Consider the following 18,156-nt stretch of genomic DNA (forward strand, 5'->3'; position numbering starts at 1 on the left):
CAGTCAATATAAGCCCTTCGTTGGGCTGATGATTTAAATTTATCTGCTGTCGTAATAATAATAATAATAATATTCCTTCAAGCCCCATATAGACTATTAGAATAACTAATACAATAGCATTTCCAAGAATCCCCGATCGAAGGAATATATTTAAAACCTCAAGTTTTGTTATAAAATGCTATGTTGTCACCTACCTGGGTATTCCTTCTTCTTATACTCTTTCTTGATGATGGCTTTAGTCTGCACCAGTGACGTGGGCTCGCTCGGGTCTGACCGGCCGTAGATGTTCTCGGCGTATACTCTGAACTCGTACTGCTTGCCTGGTACTAGACCAGTGATGGCCATTGTTGTGAATCTGGTAAGAGAGGAAGTATTTATGCAAACTGCATCTAAAGGTGTCCAACATATTATTATGGTATGGTCATAGATAGAGTCGCCAAACTTGCAGAATCCCTTTTTTTAGGTTGCGTTTCCACCAGAGATGTGTTGCGAGGAAGGTGTTTTTGAGAACCTCGCTCAGCGCAGCGATTCTATTGGATCCAAAAACACATTCCTCGCAACACATATCTGGGGGATACGCAGTCTTAATATTTAAAGAAATAAGTAAGTTATTAAAATAAATTAAGCTGAAAATAAATTATAACCGAAAATAATTTGAATTAAATTTTTATTTCCATCGCACGGTCATCGAAAACATTGAAATTCGGCTCTTTCGCTACTGGTCTCTTTTACTCGTGTATCAAGATTGTAAATGCGACTATCGTATTTTCAAGTGCAGAAAGCATTCGTTCTAAAGTAATTTACATCTCTACTAATTCTTCAAAAGACCTACAAGCCTCTCAATTAACTTTCAGAAGAACCTTATATAGTCATCCAACCTCTTACGCATTCACCCCTTATACATTTTCAATCCCTTACCTCGTGTTACCAACTCTTATCCAGCTGGACATGGGGTGTTCCCTCTTCTCGACGAGATAGTTGGTGATGTCGGAACCACCGTCCCAGATGGGGGCCTTCCACGACAACGCAAGGGAGTCAACACCGATGTTGTCCGTGGACGGGAACCGCGGCGGGTCGGGACGGTCTGGGAATTTGTTAAATCATGATTAATTAATAGTGTACAATTATTTTATGACATTGGAAATCATCTAAACTAAAAGTTACCACTGTTTGTCTCTTATTTTAAAGTACCAGACGATATTCTGTTGGTGAATCGTAATAAATAACTTACCGCTAATCTCAATATTAATGGTGGCGGAGTCCTGTCCCAACTCGTTCTCAGCTGTGATCCTGTACGGGCCGGAGTCCATCTTGCTGGCGTCGCGGATTGTGAGAATCGCGTGACGCTCTGAAAATAAATAGGAAGAAAGTTAATAAAGATTCAGTTATATGTAATCTCAAAGGACAAAAGCTGATGGGAATCATCCCAGTTCTATAAAACTGATATTGTAATGGCGAAAATTAAACTACTCATGCATGATGGATAACCAAGATCACCATAACACATGGGCATCTACAGTATGCACAATAGACGTCGATTATGTCCAATTAAAAACGAATAACTCAACAGGCGAATTAGCCAAGACTTTCTTTATCGCTGACGTATAGAATCGCCAATCAAAATGTATGGAATTGACAATAAGCGTTGGTTGAAATGACGTTGACGTTCGACTCGTTTCTTATCAATTTCATACATTTTGATCGGCGATTCTATAAAGAAGCGATACAGAAAACGTTTTGACTAGAGGCTCAGGTGATCATCCACATTAATATGGACCAACTTGGTGAGGCTGAATTACAAGCAATCCTCAAAACGAAGGCACACGTTTCCTACAATCTCACCTTTCCTCTCGACGTGGAAGTGCAGGCCAGACTCGATGGTCTCACCCTCCTTCATCCACGTGATCTTGGGCACCGGGTGTCCGGTGAACGGTATCTTGATCACAACATTCTCGCCCTTGTCGAAGTAAGCTGTGTCGCGGAAGCGAGGTGGTACGTTGAGTTTCGGCGCGGCTGCAGAGAGAAAGATTGCATTAATATTAAGGGGTAACTTAAGATTATACTATAGAGTGTGGCGAACCCGCCTACCCGGCAAGTGCGCCATTAAGCTATAATTTCCATACTGCAGATTGGAAATCTCCAATCAGCAATATGGAATTATAGCTATAGGCGCACTTGCCGGGTACGCGCGCTCTGCCACACTCACTATATAAAATTTAGAGAAATATAACCTTTATAAGAAGTATGTATTGTAGGTGCTAAGAAATATATTAATATTTTTTTAAAAGTATTTGCATTTCAGAATAATTTAATTTCAGTATCACCAGCTACAGAATCATCTAGAAGTCGCAAACTCAAAAACATTGAATAGTTCATAAAAATACTTATAAACTTATTTACAGATTGAGTATCTAGTTCACAAAAATACTCATATACCTTTTTACCGGAACGCACTATGGGCACGGTTCACCAATAGTCCGGTCAATCTAGGACGTAACACATCTCGTAAACCTATCAGGCTCGATAGGTTTTAAATGCTACATTGGTCACATCTCGACCCTTCTTATCAATAGGCCCATTCTCCATTTCAAATACTCACTCATAATCAACAGTTCAGCGCGCGTGCTCTTCACACCGGCCTTGTTGACCGCGCGGCAGACGTACTCGTCCGCGTCTTCACCGAACACGTCCATCACCGTCAAGAAATGGTTGTCACCCTCGCTCCAGATCTGGTGGCGTGGGCCGTTCGTTATCTCGCGTGCACCTGGACAAAAAAATGGATTAGGAAATTCAGTTAAGTACTTTTAAATTTTAAAGGCTTAAATTAGTTTATGGATTTATGGCTTATGAGCGACATTGCTTCTTTGTGTTGCAGCGAAGCTTCCACGTTTTATATCATCATATTGTGACAATATGACATAATATTGATGCTTTGCGTCGTCAGATATGATGTTCAACGCGACGATAGATAGGAGATAAAATGGGAGAGTAAGTAGACAACGCGCAGTGAATATAAATTTCGGTTGAGCTAGTTGAGTTGAGTTGTCGCGCGTCGTTGTAACGCAACGGAAATGAGTTATTTCAATACGACAATTCAACGCAATTTAGTTAGGGATAGCGAGGAAATGAAAATTTCTGATGTTTCAAATAATATAATGATATCCGGATATGAACCGAATGGTAGATGTAATGGTCGATTTACACGGGTGACTAACGGGTCGATTTTAGTCACCCGGCAAATCACCTGCAGTGGACAGTAGTATTCGCAGCAAGCGATCGCTTCCGCCTGAGCGTTTGCACGGTCGATTTTAGTCACCAGCCGCACGACTTTGGGGCTTGCGACTTTAGCCCATGCGGCATTAGGCGTAGTCGAATTGCCATTTACACGGCGGCGGAAATGGTGCGGCTTTAGTCACCCGTCTAAATCGGCCATAAAACTTCACTTATGTCTCACGGCTTAAACTATAATATAACTTTTACTCACCCTTATACCAAGTGATAGTAGGTTTCGGGTAACCAGTGATGGTGCAAGTGAACTTAGCGTTGTGGTACTGTATGCAGTTGGCGTTCTTCAGCGGCTTGACGATCTCCGGCGGCGTGGCGACTGAAATTATTATTGAATATTTTACTACCAATTATATTGGCAAAGTCAACAATTATTTTTGACGATCATTAGAGTTTTCTTATAAATCGGATGTAATAGAATACTTCTGTGTTAAGTACTATCACAGAAGTTGATGATTGATGAGAACCTAGTCAGATGGGGAACCTACGTAGTTTGGTCGCGTTACGTCAAACCCAGCCGACAGATCACAGTTAACATTAAATTGACATGATCCGACCAAATCTCGGTCTGTCATCTGCCTAGGTATCAATTTCCTTGATGGTACCTACAATCTTTATTAATCTTTTGCTTGTAAAGACAAAGTAACGCTTCCAACTATTCGTCTTTGTGTATGAGATTTGACATAATAATATCACATAACTAAACTTTCGCAAGTAAAACTTAACTTAAACTGTAACTGACAACTTAAATTTTATATCCAACACTTTTCTTTACGAACTTTCTTTATTAGTGGTAGATTTCTCATTATTTTAGGTTATAAATAACCTAAAAAAACAACCTTGTACGCGAACTAAATATCAAAAAAGCGACATAAAAAGGATATGGGCGAAAAGTCTATGAAGATGATCCATATTATTGTATAAAAAAACCTAAAATAATGCTCTTAAAATTTTCAACTTACCCTTCGGATCCTGCGCCTTGACCTGCTGGCTGTTGCTGCTGGGCGGCGAGTTGCCTGCCTCGTTGACGGCGATCACACGGAACTCGTACTGCCGACCCTCCACCAAGTTGGCGCAGTTCAGCTGGTTGGCCACGCACAGAACCGCGTTCACGCGCTGCCAGCTTGTTGACCCAACCTCGCGTTTGTCCACCCAGTAACCTGGAGAATTGGAACGCGGAATATGCTTAGGACTTGAAATGTGAAGTGCTTAAAAATTTTGCAGTTAACAATTTGAGAAACACGAAATTTTTGTAACACTAAAAAGCAAAGGGTTATAATTTAGTCAAATCATGAGCGGGTACAAGGAATTGCAAAAAAAATTTAAGGGATATCATCCACATGAAGTTTTTTATCTCTTCTTAGGAGCTTGGCTAAAGTAATGATTTTGCACATTGAATTATTCAGAACTTACGCAAGTATGTACCAATGAAAAAGAAAATGATCTGAGGAAAATGTTGCAACCGACATTAGGTATATTAATTGTTTATACTTTATGGCTTAATCTGAAAGAAAGCTTAAAATAATATTTCAAAAAGTGTTTTCAATTCATCAAGTTTATGGTGAATAATTTTACCTTGTATTCTAGCACCTCCATCGTTCTCGGGCTTGGCCCATTCAAGGTGCACGAAGTGGCCTCCCACTTCCAGGATATTCGGAATACCAGGCGCTGATGGTGGATCGAATGGTGCTTTAGCCTAGAAATAAACAATACATTAGGAAAAACTGAAGGTACCTTCAGCATTATGGAATATAATATTATTATTTTAAAAATAAGACACATTTCTGCGTTTAGTATATCGCCACATTGATACTACTATATGGAAATATTGTGTTGTTACGTTCCAATGGTGCAACGCACCGAAAAAGTAGTCTTAAAAGGGGAGTAAGTAAGATGAAATATTTACCTTGACTGGATTAACTCCCTCGAGGCCAGGTCCAATGCCGTTTTCGTTAGCAGCGTGGACCCTGAAGTTGTACTCCTGTCCTTCGGTGAGACCAAGCACGGTGTACTTGGTGTCCCTAACCGAGGACGCAATAGTGATCCAGGTGGTTCCAGAGATATCTTTCCTTTCAACCACGTAGTGGGTGATGGGTAGTCCACCATCGTATGTTGGCGGTTTCCAGGCCAGGCTGCAAGTGTGCTTAGTGATGTCAGTGGCTTCCAATGGACCTTGTGGTGGCCCAGGCAGGCCAGTGACTGTCACTGAGAACGTGTCTGATACCTCGCCAGAGCTGTTCTTGATTGTCAGTTTGTATGTGCCTGAAAAAGGAAAGAGATGTGATTTTTTAGCAGATGACACAATCAAGTTGGTATGCTGCCGCTGTTTTAGATATACCATCAAAAGACGAGGCACACTTTTGTCATTGTTTGTCAAGTTTTTTGCGTCGATGCGCCGTTTGGACTATGGCTAATACAGCGACTCGGTACAGAAGCATGCAAGTAATCTGCTACTTGTTAATTCTCTTAGAAATATATTTTTATCTTCATAACGACTACTTAAACAAAATATGAATGATAGAATTCTTACCCATATCATCCTTAGTGATGTCCTTGATAAAGATAAGGATGTAGTCATCGAACACGGTGTATTTGAGATGCGGTGACTCTGACACTTTGTGGCCGTCTTTAGTAAGCACCACGTCGACGGGCTGGTCTCCCGTGTAGAGGATCTTGAGCTTCGTGTTGTCATGCTCGGGCAGGTGCAAATCGCCTGGCATGCGGACGATGCGCGGTGGATCTGTTGGGGAACGACGTGTTTTTAGGATCCAAAATTTTTCGGAGGAATTTGAAAGGGACGGCGTCGTACAATATAATCAAAGTCAAAGTTAATATTTTTTTTATGAAATAAGGGGGCAAACGAGCAAACGGGTCACCTGATGGAAAGCAACTTCCGTCGCCCATGGACACTCGCAGCATCAGAAGAGCTGCAAGTGCGTTGCCGGCCTTTAAGAGGGAATAGGGTTATAGGGGAGGGTAGGGAAGGGAAGGGAATAGGGGAGGGTAGGGAAGGGAATAGGGTAGGGTAGGGGATTGGGCCTCCGGTAAACTCACTCACTCGGCGAAACACAGCGCAAGCGCTGTTTCACGCCGGTTTTCTGTGAGAACGTGGTATTCCTCCGGTCGAGCCGGCCCATTCGTGCCGAAGCATGGCTCTCCCACGTCAGAGTAATATCCACATTCCTTCTAAATTCTCTCGAAGTTCACTTCTTATTACAAAACTGAAAAATTTAGCAACATGGTGACAGTTAAAAATACGCTATTCATTACTCACTTCCAATCTTCAGATGCGTCGTGGTGGTGATGTGTCCAAGGCTGTTGCTGGCCTCGCAAGTGTAGTCGCCTTCGTCGGCGTCCGTAGTTTCCGTGATATTCAGTCTTAGTGTACCCTCTCGTGATTCCGCGATGAACCTGGTTCCCAGGGTGACCTCGCGGCCGTTGCGCAACCAGCGACCTGTGGGCACTGGGTTGCCTGACGCCACACACTCCAACACCGCTGGTCGTCCCAACGGTGCTGTGACGTGTATCGGCAGCTGTTTCAGCCATTCCGGTCGAGTGCCTCCCACTTCCTCGCCAGTGCGTACAGGTGTTGTGCACATGGATGGCTCCGATTTGCCTGTGATATATCATTAAAATATAAGATAAGTACTGAATTAGAATAGTGCGAAAATTATTTATATAGCTCCTAGACTAAAAAAGTCAATGACTGCTGACGTCCCTTTAAAATATTTTAACTATAGTCTAGGGGTCCGCTTAGAGACACGTACCGGCAGAGTTGACAGCGATGATACGGAACTCGAAGTCCGCCTTCTCGCTGAGGTTGAGCGCGGTGAATGTGGTGTCCATGACGTTGTAGTCGTTGCACTTCACCCACACCGAGCTGCTCAGCTCTCGTCGCTCGATTATGTAGCCGGTTATACGTGAGCCTAATAAAAATTATTATTAGGGATATGATTAGGGTGCATTCATAGATGCAAAGTGAAATGATTTCACACTGTTTATAATATAAGAACATATTTACTTTAATCTGCATTGTCAGTACAATTATTGTAATTTTGACTACTTTATGTTTAGATGCTTCTCCCTTTTATTTTGGTATTTAAATTTTAATTGACATTTTACACAATGATTTTTTATTTCTACCAATAATATTAGGTACAGTAAAATTAAATGTTAATCATCACTAAAACAAGTTACAAAAAATAGCAACGTATTTTACCTCCATCGCGTTCCGGCGCGTCCCAAGCCACGTCGACGTAGTTGCGTCCCACACGCAGCACGCGCGGCGAGCGCGGCGCAGACGGCGGACCCGCGCGACCGCGCACCGAGAACGGCGCGGAGTTGCGCGAGTACGTGCTGAAGCCGGCCGCGTTCTTTGCGCGCACGCGGAACTCGTACGTATGTCCTGGCTCTAAGTTGTATGCCTGGGAAAATTAACGTCAGTTAATACATCATACACTTGTTTATCTCTTACTAATGTAGACGGATTGAAACAAATATGACTTGTAAATTTTTCAAAATTGCGTAGATGTGACTTGTGTTACACAATTTTACCGCAAGTGTAAATTTAATTACCTTGAACTAACTAATAAATTTACTGTTTGTAATGTTTACCACAATCTTGTTATAATGAGACGAAAAAAATTGGTAGACACAAAGCAATTTTGCTAAAGTTATAATAAAACTTGTAAAGATTGCGAAAAGTAAAGAAGCATACCTGGTAATTGCAGTCTTTGACGAGGTAATCAGCGCTGTTCCAGACGCCATCAGCGACGTCTCTGAACTCAACCTTGTAGCCTTGGATACGGGCGCCGCCGTCCGATCTCGGGCGGTCCCAGATCACAGTGGCTGATGAGCCGTCCCAATCCGTGACACGTGGCGGGCCCGGCGGCTCGGGCACAGTGAATGGGAACTGAAAGGGAAGGATAATATAACATCAACGATCATGATAATATTCTGATGGAAGAAGAACTGTTAGTGATGATTGTAACATCATCACTGAATATATAAATGATAATGATAACTTCAGCGATCATGATAATATTCTGTTGAAAGAAGAACTGTTAGAGATGATAGTGAACAATGCAGATGGTATCTAACCATAGAATTAAAAGTACTTAATTAATAAAGATAATAAGTATTGTGATATTTTCTTTGATAAAACAAAATTATAATAAGTCTGAAAATAAGAAAGATTTAAGAAGAACAATTGAAGCAATAAATTTTACCTTAGCAGTGATATAGTCATCCATAGCCAATGGTTCAGAAACACCATATTGGTTCTCAGCACGGACGCGGAATGTGTATTTACGGTTGGGCTCTAGACCCATGACGTTGTAGTGGCAATTGCGCACGAATGAAGAAATCTTAGACCATACCTGAAATAACACACAAATAAATATTAGCACCCATACCATCATTATTATAATAGATTGATCAACTGGACTATAAATTTCTACTTACTCCAACGTTGTCCATTTTCTCGACGATGTAATTTGTGATAGGAGATCCACCGTCATCAAGGGGCGGTTTCCATGACAACGTGCATGTGTCTGGTGTGATATCTGAGGCATCCAGTGGTCCAACTGGTGGTGAAGGTCTGTCTACAACCAGTACCTAAAATGCACGATAGTGTATAAGTAATCTGCAAGATTTCAGTCAAGAAAAATGTAGGTGAAAAATTAGACAACTCAATGTAAACTTACTCTGCAAGTACCGCTGTCAGAGCCTTCGCTATTGATAAGCTGTACAGTGTAAGAACCAGTGTCAGAACGCTTCGCAGAAGAGTTATGGAACACTGTATTAAATTCAGATGTGACGAAACGAATCCTATGATCAGGGAAGACCTCTTCATTGTTAACCATCCACGAAACCTGTAAAATATAATAAAGTGTGATTCAAGTTATACAAATACATTATATTATTTTATTTATAAAATTGAGTTATTTTTATTTATACCTTTGGTATTGGGTTTCCAGTGAAGGGCACTGTAATCTTGATTTCTTCTCCAGCAATAACGGTGATGTCTCTAAGACTGAGATCACTTGTGATGCGGGGCGCGTTAGGTGGCGCGCACGCCCTGATTGCGTCTGAGCTCTGCGACCACGGTCCCTGTCCCGCTGCGTTGATAGCGGATACACGGAATTCGTATTCATGGTTCTCAATTAGACCCGTCACTTTGTAGGTTGTATCTGGAATGTGTGCGTGTGACGCCTTTGTCCACTTATCTTCAGTGATCAGTCTTTTCTCTAGAATATAGCCTGTGATAGGTGAACCGCCATCGTGACGTGGTTTCGACCATGTAACGGTGATCGACGATTCCGTAGTTTCGACAGAGCGAGGAACGCCTGGTGCACCCGGAGGATCGAAGGGATGTCTTGCTCTGATCGGCTCAGTTGTCTGAGCTGGTTCCGATTGACCATATTGATTTTCGGCCATTACTCTGAACTCGTAACTCTTGCCAACAGACAAGTTCTTTACGCGTAAGAACGGCGTTGTGACATAGCCAGACACCTTGGTCCAGGTAGGAGCACGAGCTTCTCGCTTCTCAACAACGTAGTTTGTGATTTCTCCACCACCGTTGTCTTTTGGCGGGTTCCAGTAGAGTGTAAGAGCTTCGCCTTCAAATTCATCGGCGCGCAAGTTCTCTGGTTTTCCAGGTCTATCGAGTACACGAACGTTGATAGTTGCTGTGTCATAACCTGATGGATTACGTAATTGCAATCTGTACTGACCACCATCTGACCTCTTGGCATTCTTGACGACCAGAGATGCAGACTCTGGTGTAATCTTTTGGTGTATTCTGGAATCGCCATCGACGTCCAGAAGATTGTCATCCGCAAACCAGGATGCAGTTGGTTGTGGGAAGCCAGTGTAAGGTACGTGTATCGAAAAGTCTTCTCCTGCTCTTACTGTAATGTCTCGTACTCCTCCAAGATCCATGCAAGGTTTGTTTGGCTGTTCACCAATCTTTATGTCACCAGTTGGTTTGCTTGGTTCAGACTTGCCAACATCATTAACAGCGATAACTCTGAATTGGTATTCTTCACCTTCTTTAAGTTTAGGTACAGTGTGAACAAGATTTGGTACTGGGACATCGTTGACGTCTTTCCAATCCTTGTCACCTTTACCCTTTTGTTGGATAATGTAGCCCTTAATTTTAGAACCACCGTCACTCTTAGGCGGTCTCCAAGACAATGTAACAGAATCTTTTGTAACTCTATCGGGCTTAGGTGCTTCGGGTGAGCTGGGCTTAAGTCTCTGCGTCTCAGCTGTAATTGGTTCAGTAGGTTTGCTTGGTTTACCCGGTCCTGCTTCATTGACAGCAATAACACGGAATTCATAGCGGTTACCTTCTCTTAAATCTTGTACTGTATAGCATGTATTTGGCGTTGGATAATTGTTTACCTTCACCCATTCACCACCACGTTCTCTCTTCTCAACATAATAACCAGTAATTGGTTTACCGCCACAGTTGGCTGGTGGCTGCCATTCAAGAGAGCAGCTATTTGAACTATAGCCAGTGATTTTAGGTGTATCAGGCGCATCTGGTGGATCGAATGGTGATTTAGCTACGATAGACTTGCTTTCCAATGGCTCTGAAACGCCATATAAGTTTTCAGCTCGTACTCTAAATACATATTTCTTACCCTCAGTAAGATTTTTAACATTATATGAGCACTTAGGACAGAATCCAGCAACAGTACGCCAATCATTGACTCCGAATTCGGCAACCTCGACCACATAGCCAGTGATTTCACTTCCGCCGTCATCGGTAGGTGGCTGCCATGAAAGACTTATGACATCATGTGTAACTGGAGTGCAAACAAGAGGACCTTTAGGAATGCCAGGTTTGTCAACCACAATAACTTCAATATCAGCAGAATCTTTTCCATATTCATTCGACGCCGAAATTGTGTATTTTCCAGCATCGTCCCTTGTTGACTTTTCGATACTCAATTTAGTTTCTTCCGCTTTAGTTTCAGCGGATATTCTGTGGGAAGGAACGATTGGAATAGATCCCTTGGTCCATGATATCGTGGGCGTTGGTGCTCCAGTTATTGGAATGTTAATATTTATAGGTTCACCGGCTCTGACCTTAATCTTGCGTCCTATTAGGTGGTCTAAGTACAGTTTAGGCTTCTCCTTCATTGGTCTTGCAATAAATACATTGGATTCATCAGATGGTTGACCAGCTCCAGCAGCATTAACTGCCGATACCCGGTATTCATATTGGTGGCCTTCCTGTACTCTGTCATCATTATATTCACTATTCCTGACTGGATCTCTGTTAAGTTTGATCCAGCGACCTGTAGCTTTGTCTCTTCTTTCAACATCGTAGCCAACAATATTAGATCCACCGTTTGAAATAGGTGGAGACCATCTAATTTTGATGTGATCTTTGTCAGCAGATAGAAGCTCTGGTTTTCCTGGTTTACCAGGTACAGTGTATTGATTTTTAGCAACAATAGCCCTATCTGTTACTAAGGGCTCTGAGCGACCCTGCAGATTTTCGGCAAATACCCTGAATTCATATTTAGTGCCCTCACTAAGCCGAGGTACAGTCGCATGATTATATTTGGGATTAATGTATGTGACGGCGGGTACCCAACCACCACCATGTGTCAAATCACGCTTTTCGATAACGTATGCAGTAAGTTCACTGCCACCGTTGTCTTTCGGTGGTTTCCATGATAAAGTAACCGACTGCGCAGTGATTTCTTCATATTCAAATAGCGGCTGCGGTGGTCCAGGAACATCCAGCACAATAAGTTCAAAGTTGCCCTCATCTGAACCGGAATCGTTCTTTAGCGAGAGATGATATTTACCAGCATCTGACCTCTTACAGTTAACCGTGTGAACAATGGTATGGTGACCAACGGAAGTAACGGTAGTTCTTTCATTTGTTACAACTTCCTTACTATTACAAGTCCATTTAACTTCTGGAATAGGTTCACCAATAAAGTTAACATCAATGTGGAAAATAAGTCCGGCTTTGATGCGGATCTCATTAAGAGGAGTAAGAATCTTAGGTGCCACAAATCGGTCTTTAGCTGTGATGATGTCAGATGGCTCACTAGGTTCAGACTGTCCAGCTTGGTTTACAGCTATGATACGGAACTCATAGTCTTGGCCCTCAGTAAGGTCAGGCACTGTGGCTTTAGTCTTATTAGGAGGCACATGAGCGGCATTTACCCAGTATGGGCTGCCTTTCTCCTTCTTTTGTACAATGTATCCAGTGATTGCTGCTCCACCGTCTGATTTTGGTGGGGTCCATTCCAAGTCAACATGGTTCTTGCTCCAATCTGTAGCTTGTGGTTTACCTGGTGGCGTTGGGTTGTCATATTCATTCTTGGCAACAATAGCACGGTCTAATTCTAATGGTTCAGACTGGCCAATAGCATTAACCGCACTTACTCTGAATAGATACTCCTTCATGTGAATAAGTTTTGTAACTTGATGGGACAGGAATGTACTCATACCAGCGTCAGACCAGGTGCCACGAGACAGATCCATCTTCTCAATAACGTAGTGAAGAATGGGAGATCCTCCATCGTCAAGTGGTACCTTCCATGATAAGGAACATGAATCTTTTGTAACATCGGAAACAACAAGGGGCTTCTCTGGCCTTGATGGTTTGTCTAAAACAGTAACTTGTGCGGTTGCAGAACAAACTCCCAAGTCATTCTTTATAGTTAATTTGTATACACCACCATCGGAACGAACCGAGAATGGAATGTCTAAAATAACCCTGTTATGGAGAATCTGTACGTCAATTCTATCCGAAGGATGTACAAGTTTTCCATTAATCTGCCATTCGACAGTTGGTTTTGGTGAGGCCTCTATTGGGATCTCATATTGGATCCTCTGTCCTGCTTTAACAGTTTTATCAGCGAGGAGAAGTTTGTCAAAGTAAGGTGCACAGAATCTGGCCTTCGCCACTTGTGGTGTAGAGGCATCGCTAGGTTCTCCATTACCAGCCTTGTTTACAGCAATAACTCTAAATTCATACTCTTCTCCTTCTTGTAATCCAGGAATAGTAGCTGTTGTCTTATTTCCAGGTACAGTCGCAGCAAGTTCCCATGGTCCATAACGTTTCCTAACTTCGACGACATATCCAGTAATAGGCGATCCACCATCTTTCTTTGGTGGAACCCATTCAATATCCATGTGGTCTTTGTCCCAATCCTTGACGACTGGAGTACCGGGTTTGTCTGGTGTACCATATGGGTCTTTAGCGGTAATAGGCTCAGTTCCGACGAGATTCTGAGATTCTCCTTGTCTGTTGACTGCACGGACACGGAAGTTGTAGTCGTGACCTTCAATTAGGTGATCAACTCTCATATGACAACCCTGTACTTCTCCAGCTGGAATCCAGCGCAAGTTGCCTTGATCCATTTTTTCAACCACATAATGAGTGATTTCACAACCACCATCATCCTTGGGTGGCCTCCATCTAAGCGTGCATCCTGATTTAGTAATGTCTTCGGCTCGTAATGGACCTTCCGGAGGTAATGGCACATCCATGACTAAAATTTTCACTGTAGCAGAATCTGTTCCATTGACATTCTTTGCTTTCAATGTGTAGTTACCAGTATCCGAGCGCTTAGCATCAATTACTCTGATTTTAGATGTGTGATCATCATTGATGACTTTAATTCTATCGGTGTTAATAACAAAGTTATCACCATGATGCCATTCTTTGGTTGGTGTTGGCTCACCAATAACTGGCACATCGAGCTCAAAGTTTTGTCCAACCTTGATTTTAATATCGAACATGAAGTTTCTGTCGATCTTAGGAGCCAAGTTCTTAGGTCTTGCTACGTGTGGTGCTGTTCCGTCACTTGGTTCTCCTTTGCCTGCCTTATTCACGGCACGGACACGGAACTCGTACGTGTTGCCTTCAATGAGATCAGGAACTTTTCCAGTTGTAACGTCACCTTCAATCTGCAAAACAAAATTAATAATTTAGAACACAAAGGCGTTTTAAAAAAAACTATTAAAAAAAATGGAAGAAATAAAGTTATAACGAGAAACAATATAATTTACCTGTGCACATTCCTCCCAGTCGGGAGCAAAGCGATCTTTCTTCTCGATGACGTATCCAGTGATGGGTGCTCCACCATCTGTGCTGGGTCGTGTCCATTCCAACTCCACGAAATCGCGGTCGAAGTCCTTGATCTTCGGTGTGCCAGGCTTGCCAGCAACATCGAAGGGATTCTTCGCTTCTGTTGCATGTGGAGTGGTGAGTGGGTCTGATTTTCCTTGCCTGAACAAATAATAATTTACAGTTATGAACCTTTCATCACAGACACTAATTTCTGACAAGTAACAAAGCAATATTCTAAGAAAAGTAGATTTTCATAGATACGTATTGGTGGAGTTAAAATTTACCTATTAACAGCTCTGACTCGGAACTTGTATTTGTGTCCAGGTTGCAGACCATCGACAGCAAGATTCGTCTGTGGCCCGTCGGTTTCGCCGGCGGTGACCCAGCGGCCTGTGGCCTCATCCATACGCTCGACGATGTATTTCTCTATTGGTTGACCACCGTCGTCCGCAGGTGGATTCCACGAGAGCTTCGCACCGTTCGCGTGCACATCCGAGACCTGAAAATATTTAACGTCATTAATTTTACTGATATCCAATTAAACAATTGTTTGTAGCAATAAATCATTATTTATAGTTGTAATAGTAAATTTTTAGTGAGTGATCTAAATTATTACGATGTCTTCAAAACACATGTCAATACATTTTAAAACAATAACACTTTGGTTAGCTTTAACAATATTTGCTGTAATTTAAAACAACATATTATGCTTAAGATTACGAATTATAAATACCTTCAATGGTCCTCCAGGTGGGCTGGGTACACTGAGAACGATGACTTCAACTTCAGCCACGTCTTTGCCGTTGCTGTTTTCAGCAGTAATGGTGTATCTACCGCTGTCAGCGCGCGTAGCAGCCTTGCAGTTCAGTTTCGTATTGTAGTCCGTGTGCTGCACCTTCATCTCACCGCCAGATTTGACTTCCTTCTTACCCAAATACCATTTGGTTTCGGGCATTGGTTCACCAGAAACCTGTTAATGTAAAAGTTTATATTAGTTTTTATGTCCGTAAGAAGGTAGTTTCTGAATTACTTTTAAAGTGATTCTTACCTTGACATCGAATCCGAATTTCATTCCAACCTTGATCTTGATATCGATAAGGTTTGTTCTGTCGATCTTCGGTGCCATGTTCCTGGGTTTGGCGACGATCGGGTGTGTGCTGTCACTCGGCTCACCAGGACCAGCCTTGTTTACAGCCCTCACGCTGCAAACATAACCAAAGCAATTATTAAGTTTTACATGGAGATCGTAGTACTAATGATATTTGGTCATTTTTCATTCTCATGATTAACTTATGCATAATTTTGTATTTTTATATTTCTTCATTGTATTCTCAACAGGACAAACGTTTTTTCAATTTAATTTTTTCATCATTCATTTCAAAAAAGACAGCATTAGCTCCGTTTCTGCCAAAATTTTTGGGGGTAAAATAGTTGCCCACTTTTTTCACATTTCGAAATATCATGTCAAAGTTTCATACCGGAACTCATAAGTCTGTCCTTCGATGAGATCAGGCACGGTGCACGTGGTCTTGTCAGCCGGGACTTCGAGCGCCTTCTCCCAGTTACCAAACTTGTCCTTCTTCTCCACGATGTAGCCCTCGATGGGGGCGCCACCGTCCTCGCGGGGCGGACTCCATTTGAGGTCCACGTGGTCCTTGTCCCAGTCGGTGACTGATGGTGTACCTGGTGCGCCTGTTGCGAAAAGAATTGGATTAGAATTAAAGTACCTATTCAAAATGTTTATTTTAACGCTTGTAAGGGTGGGCTCCGCTGCAGTGGAAACCACACTAGGTTTCAACCTTATGTTGTGATTATGGATGTTTTTTTACTGACTTAAAGAGAGGAGGTTATCAATTAGACGCGTATGTTGTAATAGTCCAGAACTACCCAATATTCGTATGTTAGTCTATATCAGCGTCTGAACAAATGTGCAAAATTTTAAAAGTGCATGTTTTTAAGTTTGTGTTCTATAACTATTAACTACCATTCAGATTTCAGTAATTCTTTTTTTTATTGTACTTATAGGTATTGTTCAACTTAGGGAACAGTGCAAGTTTCATCAAAATCGGTTCAGTAGTTTTGGAGATAAGGATTTAATTCTCAATTATTTCTCTACTCACCAGGTTCATCGAAGGGATTCTTAGCGACGATGCTGGTCTCCGACACGAGCGGCTCGGACTCGCCCTCAGAGTTGACGGCGGACACGCGGAACCTGTACTCCTTGCCAGGAGTCAGGCCGGTTACGTCACATTCTGGAAAAACAATAGGTGTCATTAGCAAGATGCGTGGATCATTATGCGAGTGGCAAGGATAGGAACTGACGCCGCCATTTTGTAAAATGTGACTTGACAGGTAACAGCAGTCTTACCCCCGAAATAGATACGATTTTGATTTACGAGTCTGCTTGGTTTCAAATTTAGCCGCATCACGATCGTGCGCTAGTATAGCTTTTAGGAGTGTAAAACGCAGTTTAGATCGAATTAGTTCCAAATTGAGCCGCAGCACGATCGTGCGCTAGTATAGCTGTCAGGAGTGGGAAAAGCCGTTGAGATCGAATTAGTTCCAAATTGAGCCGTAGCACGATCGTGCGCTAGTATAGCTGCCAGGAGTGGGAAAATCCCTTGATATCGAATAAGTTCCAAATCGAGCCGCAGCACGATCGTGCGCTAGTATAGGCTATAGCTGTCAGGAGTAAGAAAAGCCGTTGAGATCGAGCTGATTTGATTCCCGATTCGATTCTGATTCTGTTGGAAGTATCTTTCTTTCCTTTCCATACTTTATTTTATTTAAATTACTTTCTTGAAATTTACTTTCATGCGTATTCTCAACATTATTTCATGTATTCTAAAACTTACTGGGCTCCTCAGAGCGAGCGCACGGCACCCAGCATCCGGTCTCTGTGTCGAGTTTGTCCACTTGGTAGTACTCGATCGGCGCACCACCGTCGTCCTTCGGCCTCTTCCATTTGAGGGTCGCACCGTCCTTGTGGACGTCTGAGATCTGGGAAGGGAAATACATATTTATCTTCAGTATTACGTGTTATGTTTACGTCCTTGGCATAGTAGTATTGTCAGCGGCCATATAAAAAATGTCGCTTTGTAAATAACAATGTTATTACTTGAAACCTTTGTTTGTATTTACAACCTTTACGAAAATCTGTATTTTGGGATACACTGTGCAAGTTTGAAGAAAATAGTTATAGAAAGAGAAAAATAATCACAGCCACAAAAAATGTAGTGAAACGATAAGGTGGTAAATATGTAAGATAAATAGAACAAATATGTCATATTTCCTTTCCACAAACACATATTATGACATAACATCGAAAATCCCCTTTATGTTGATTGTCAGCTGTCATTTTTTTGTCTTTTTACTGTCTGGTTTTGTTTTATCCCTTGTGTGTTTAAGGTGTTTTAATTATTTAAGGTTCTGTAAAAGCATTCTTACCTGCAATGGACCTTCAGGGCTAGCAGGCTTGTCGGTAACAAGCACGTTGATGGTGACAGTGTCTTTGCCGCTCGAGTTAACAGCGGTGACGGTATACTCGCCCGTGTCGTCCCTACGGATGGGCCTGATCACCAGCTTTGTGGAGTACTCCGGTGTCTCGATGGTGACAGCCTTGGATGAGCGCAGAGGCATGTTCTGGTATCTGGAAGAGAATTATTATGGTTGGAGTTTCATAACTATTGTTTGAGAATTAAAAAGTTTCAGTATCCACACTATATTTCCTAATGTGATGTCAGCGTTTAAAGAGCAATGTC

At 42.2% G+C, this 18,156-nt stretch overlaps 1 protein-coding gene across 1 annotated transcript in view; it reads right to left on the minus strand.

The window, feature by feature from the left end:
• LOC121736755 (twitchin) overlaps positions 1-18,156 on the minus strand; it is a 119,950-nt gene that overhangs the window by 14,943 nt on the left and 86,851 nt on the right. Inside the window, exons 97-122 of the mRNA XM_042128140.1 lie at positions 17,843-18,044; positions 17,251-17,395; positions 16,516-16,647; positions 15,874-16,087; positions 15,444-15,597; positions 15,129-15,365; positions 14,680-14,894; positions 14,335-14,554; positions 9,244-14,232; positions 8,991-9,158; positions 8,749-8,901; positions 8,514-8,663; positions 8,003-8,197; positions 7,505-7,709; positions 7,053-7,211; positions 6,560-6,901; positions 5,816-6,025; positions 5,192-5,547; positions 4,861-4,981; positions 4,248-4,445; positions 3,485-3,604; positions 2,600-2,764; positions 1,843-2,013; positions 1,232-1,348; positions 919-1,084; positions 195-355 (exon numbers count right to left, since the gene is read on the minus strand). Coding sequence (XP_041984074.1) covers positions 195-355; positions 919-1,084; positions 1,232-1,348; positions 1,843-2,013; positions 2,600-2,764; positions 3,485-3,604; positions 4,248-4,445; positions 4,861-4,981; positions 5,192-5,547; positions 5,816-6,025; positions 6,560-6,901; positions 7,053-7,211; positions 7,505-7,709; positions 8,003-8,197; positions 8,514-8,663; positions 8,749-8,901; positions 8,991-9,158; positions 9,244-14,232; positions 14,335-14,554; positions 14,680-14,894; positions 15,129-15,365; positions 15,444-15,597; positions 15,874-16,087; positions 16,516-16,647; positions 17,251-17,395; positions 17,843-18,044 — 9,665 coding nt within the window. The remainder of the gene's footprint in view (positions 1-194; positions 356-918; positions 1,085-1,231; positions 1,349-1,842; positions 2,014-2,599; positions 2,765-3,484; positions 3,605-4,247; positions 4,446-4,860; positions 4,982-5,191; positions 5,548-5,815; positions 6,026-6,559; positions 6,902-7,052; positions 7,212-7,504; positions 7,710-8,002; positions 8,198-8,513; positions 8,664-8,748; positions 8,902-8,990; positions 9,159-9,243; positions 14,233-14,334; positions 14,555-14,679; positions 14,895-15,128; positions 15,366-15,443; positions 15,598-15,873; positions 16,088-16,515; positions 16,648-17,250; positions 17,396-17,842; positions 18,045-18,156) is intronic.

This window comes from Aricia agestis, chromosome 19, assembly GCF_905147365.1.
Source record: "Aricia agestis chromosome 19, ilAriAges1.1, whole genome shotgun sequence".
In the NCBI taxonomy this organism is placed as follows: Eukaryota; Metazoa; Arthropoda; class Insecta; order Lepidoptera; family Lycaenidae; genus Aricia; species Aricia agestis.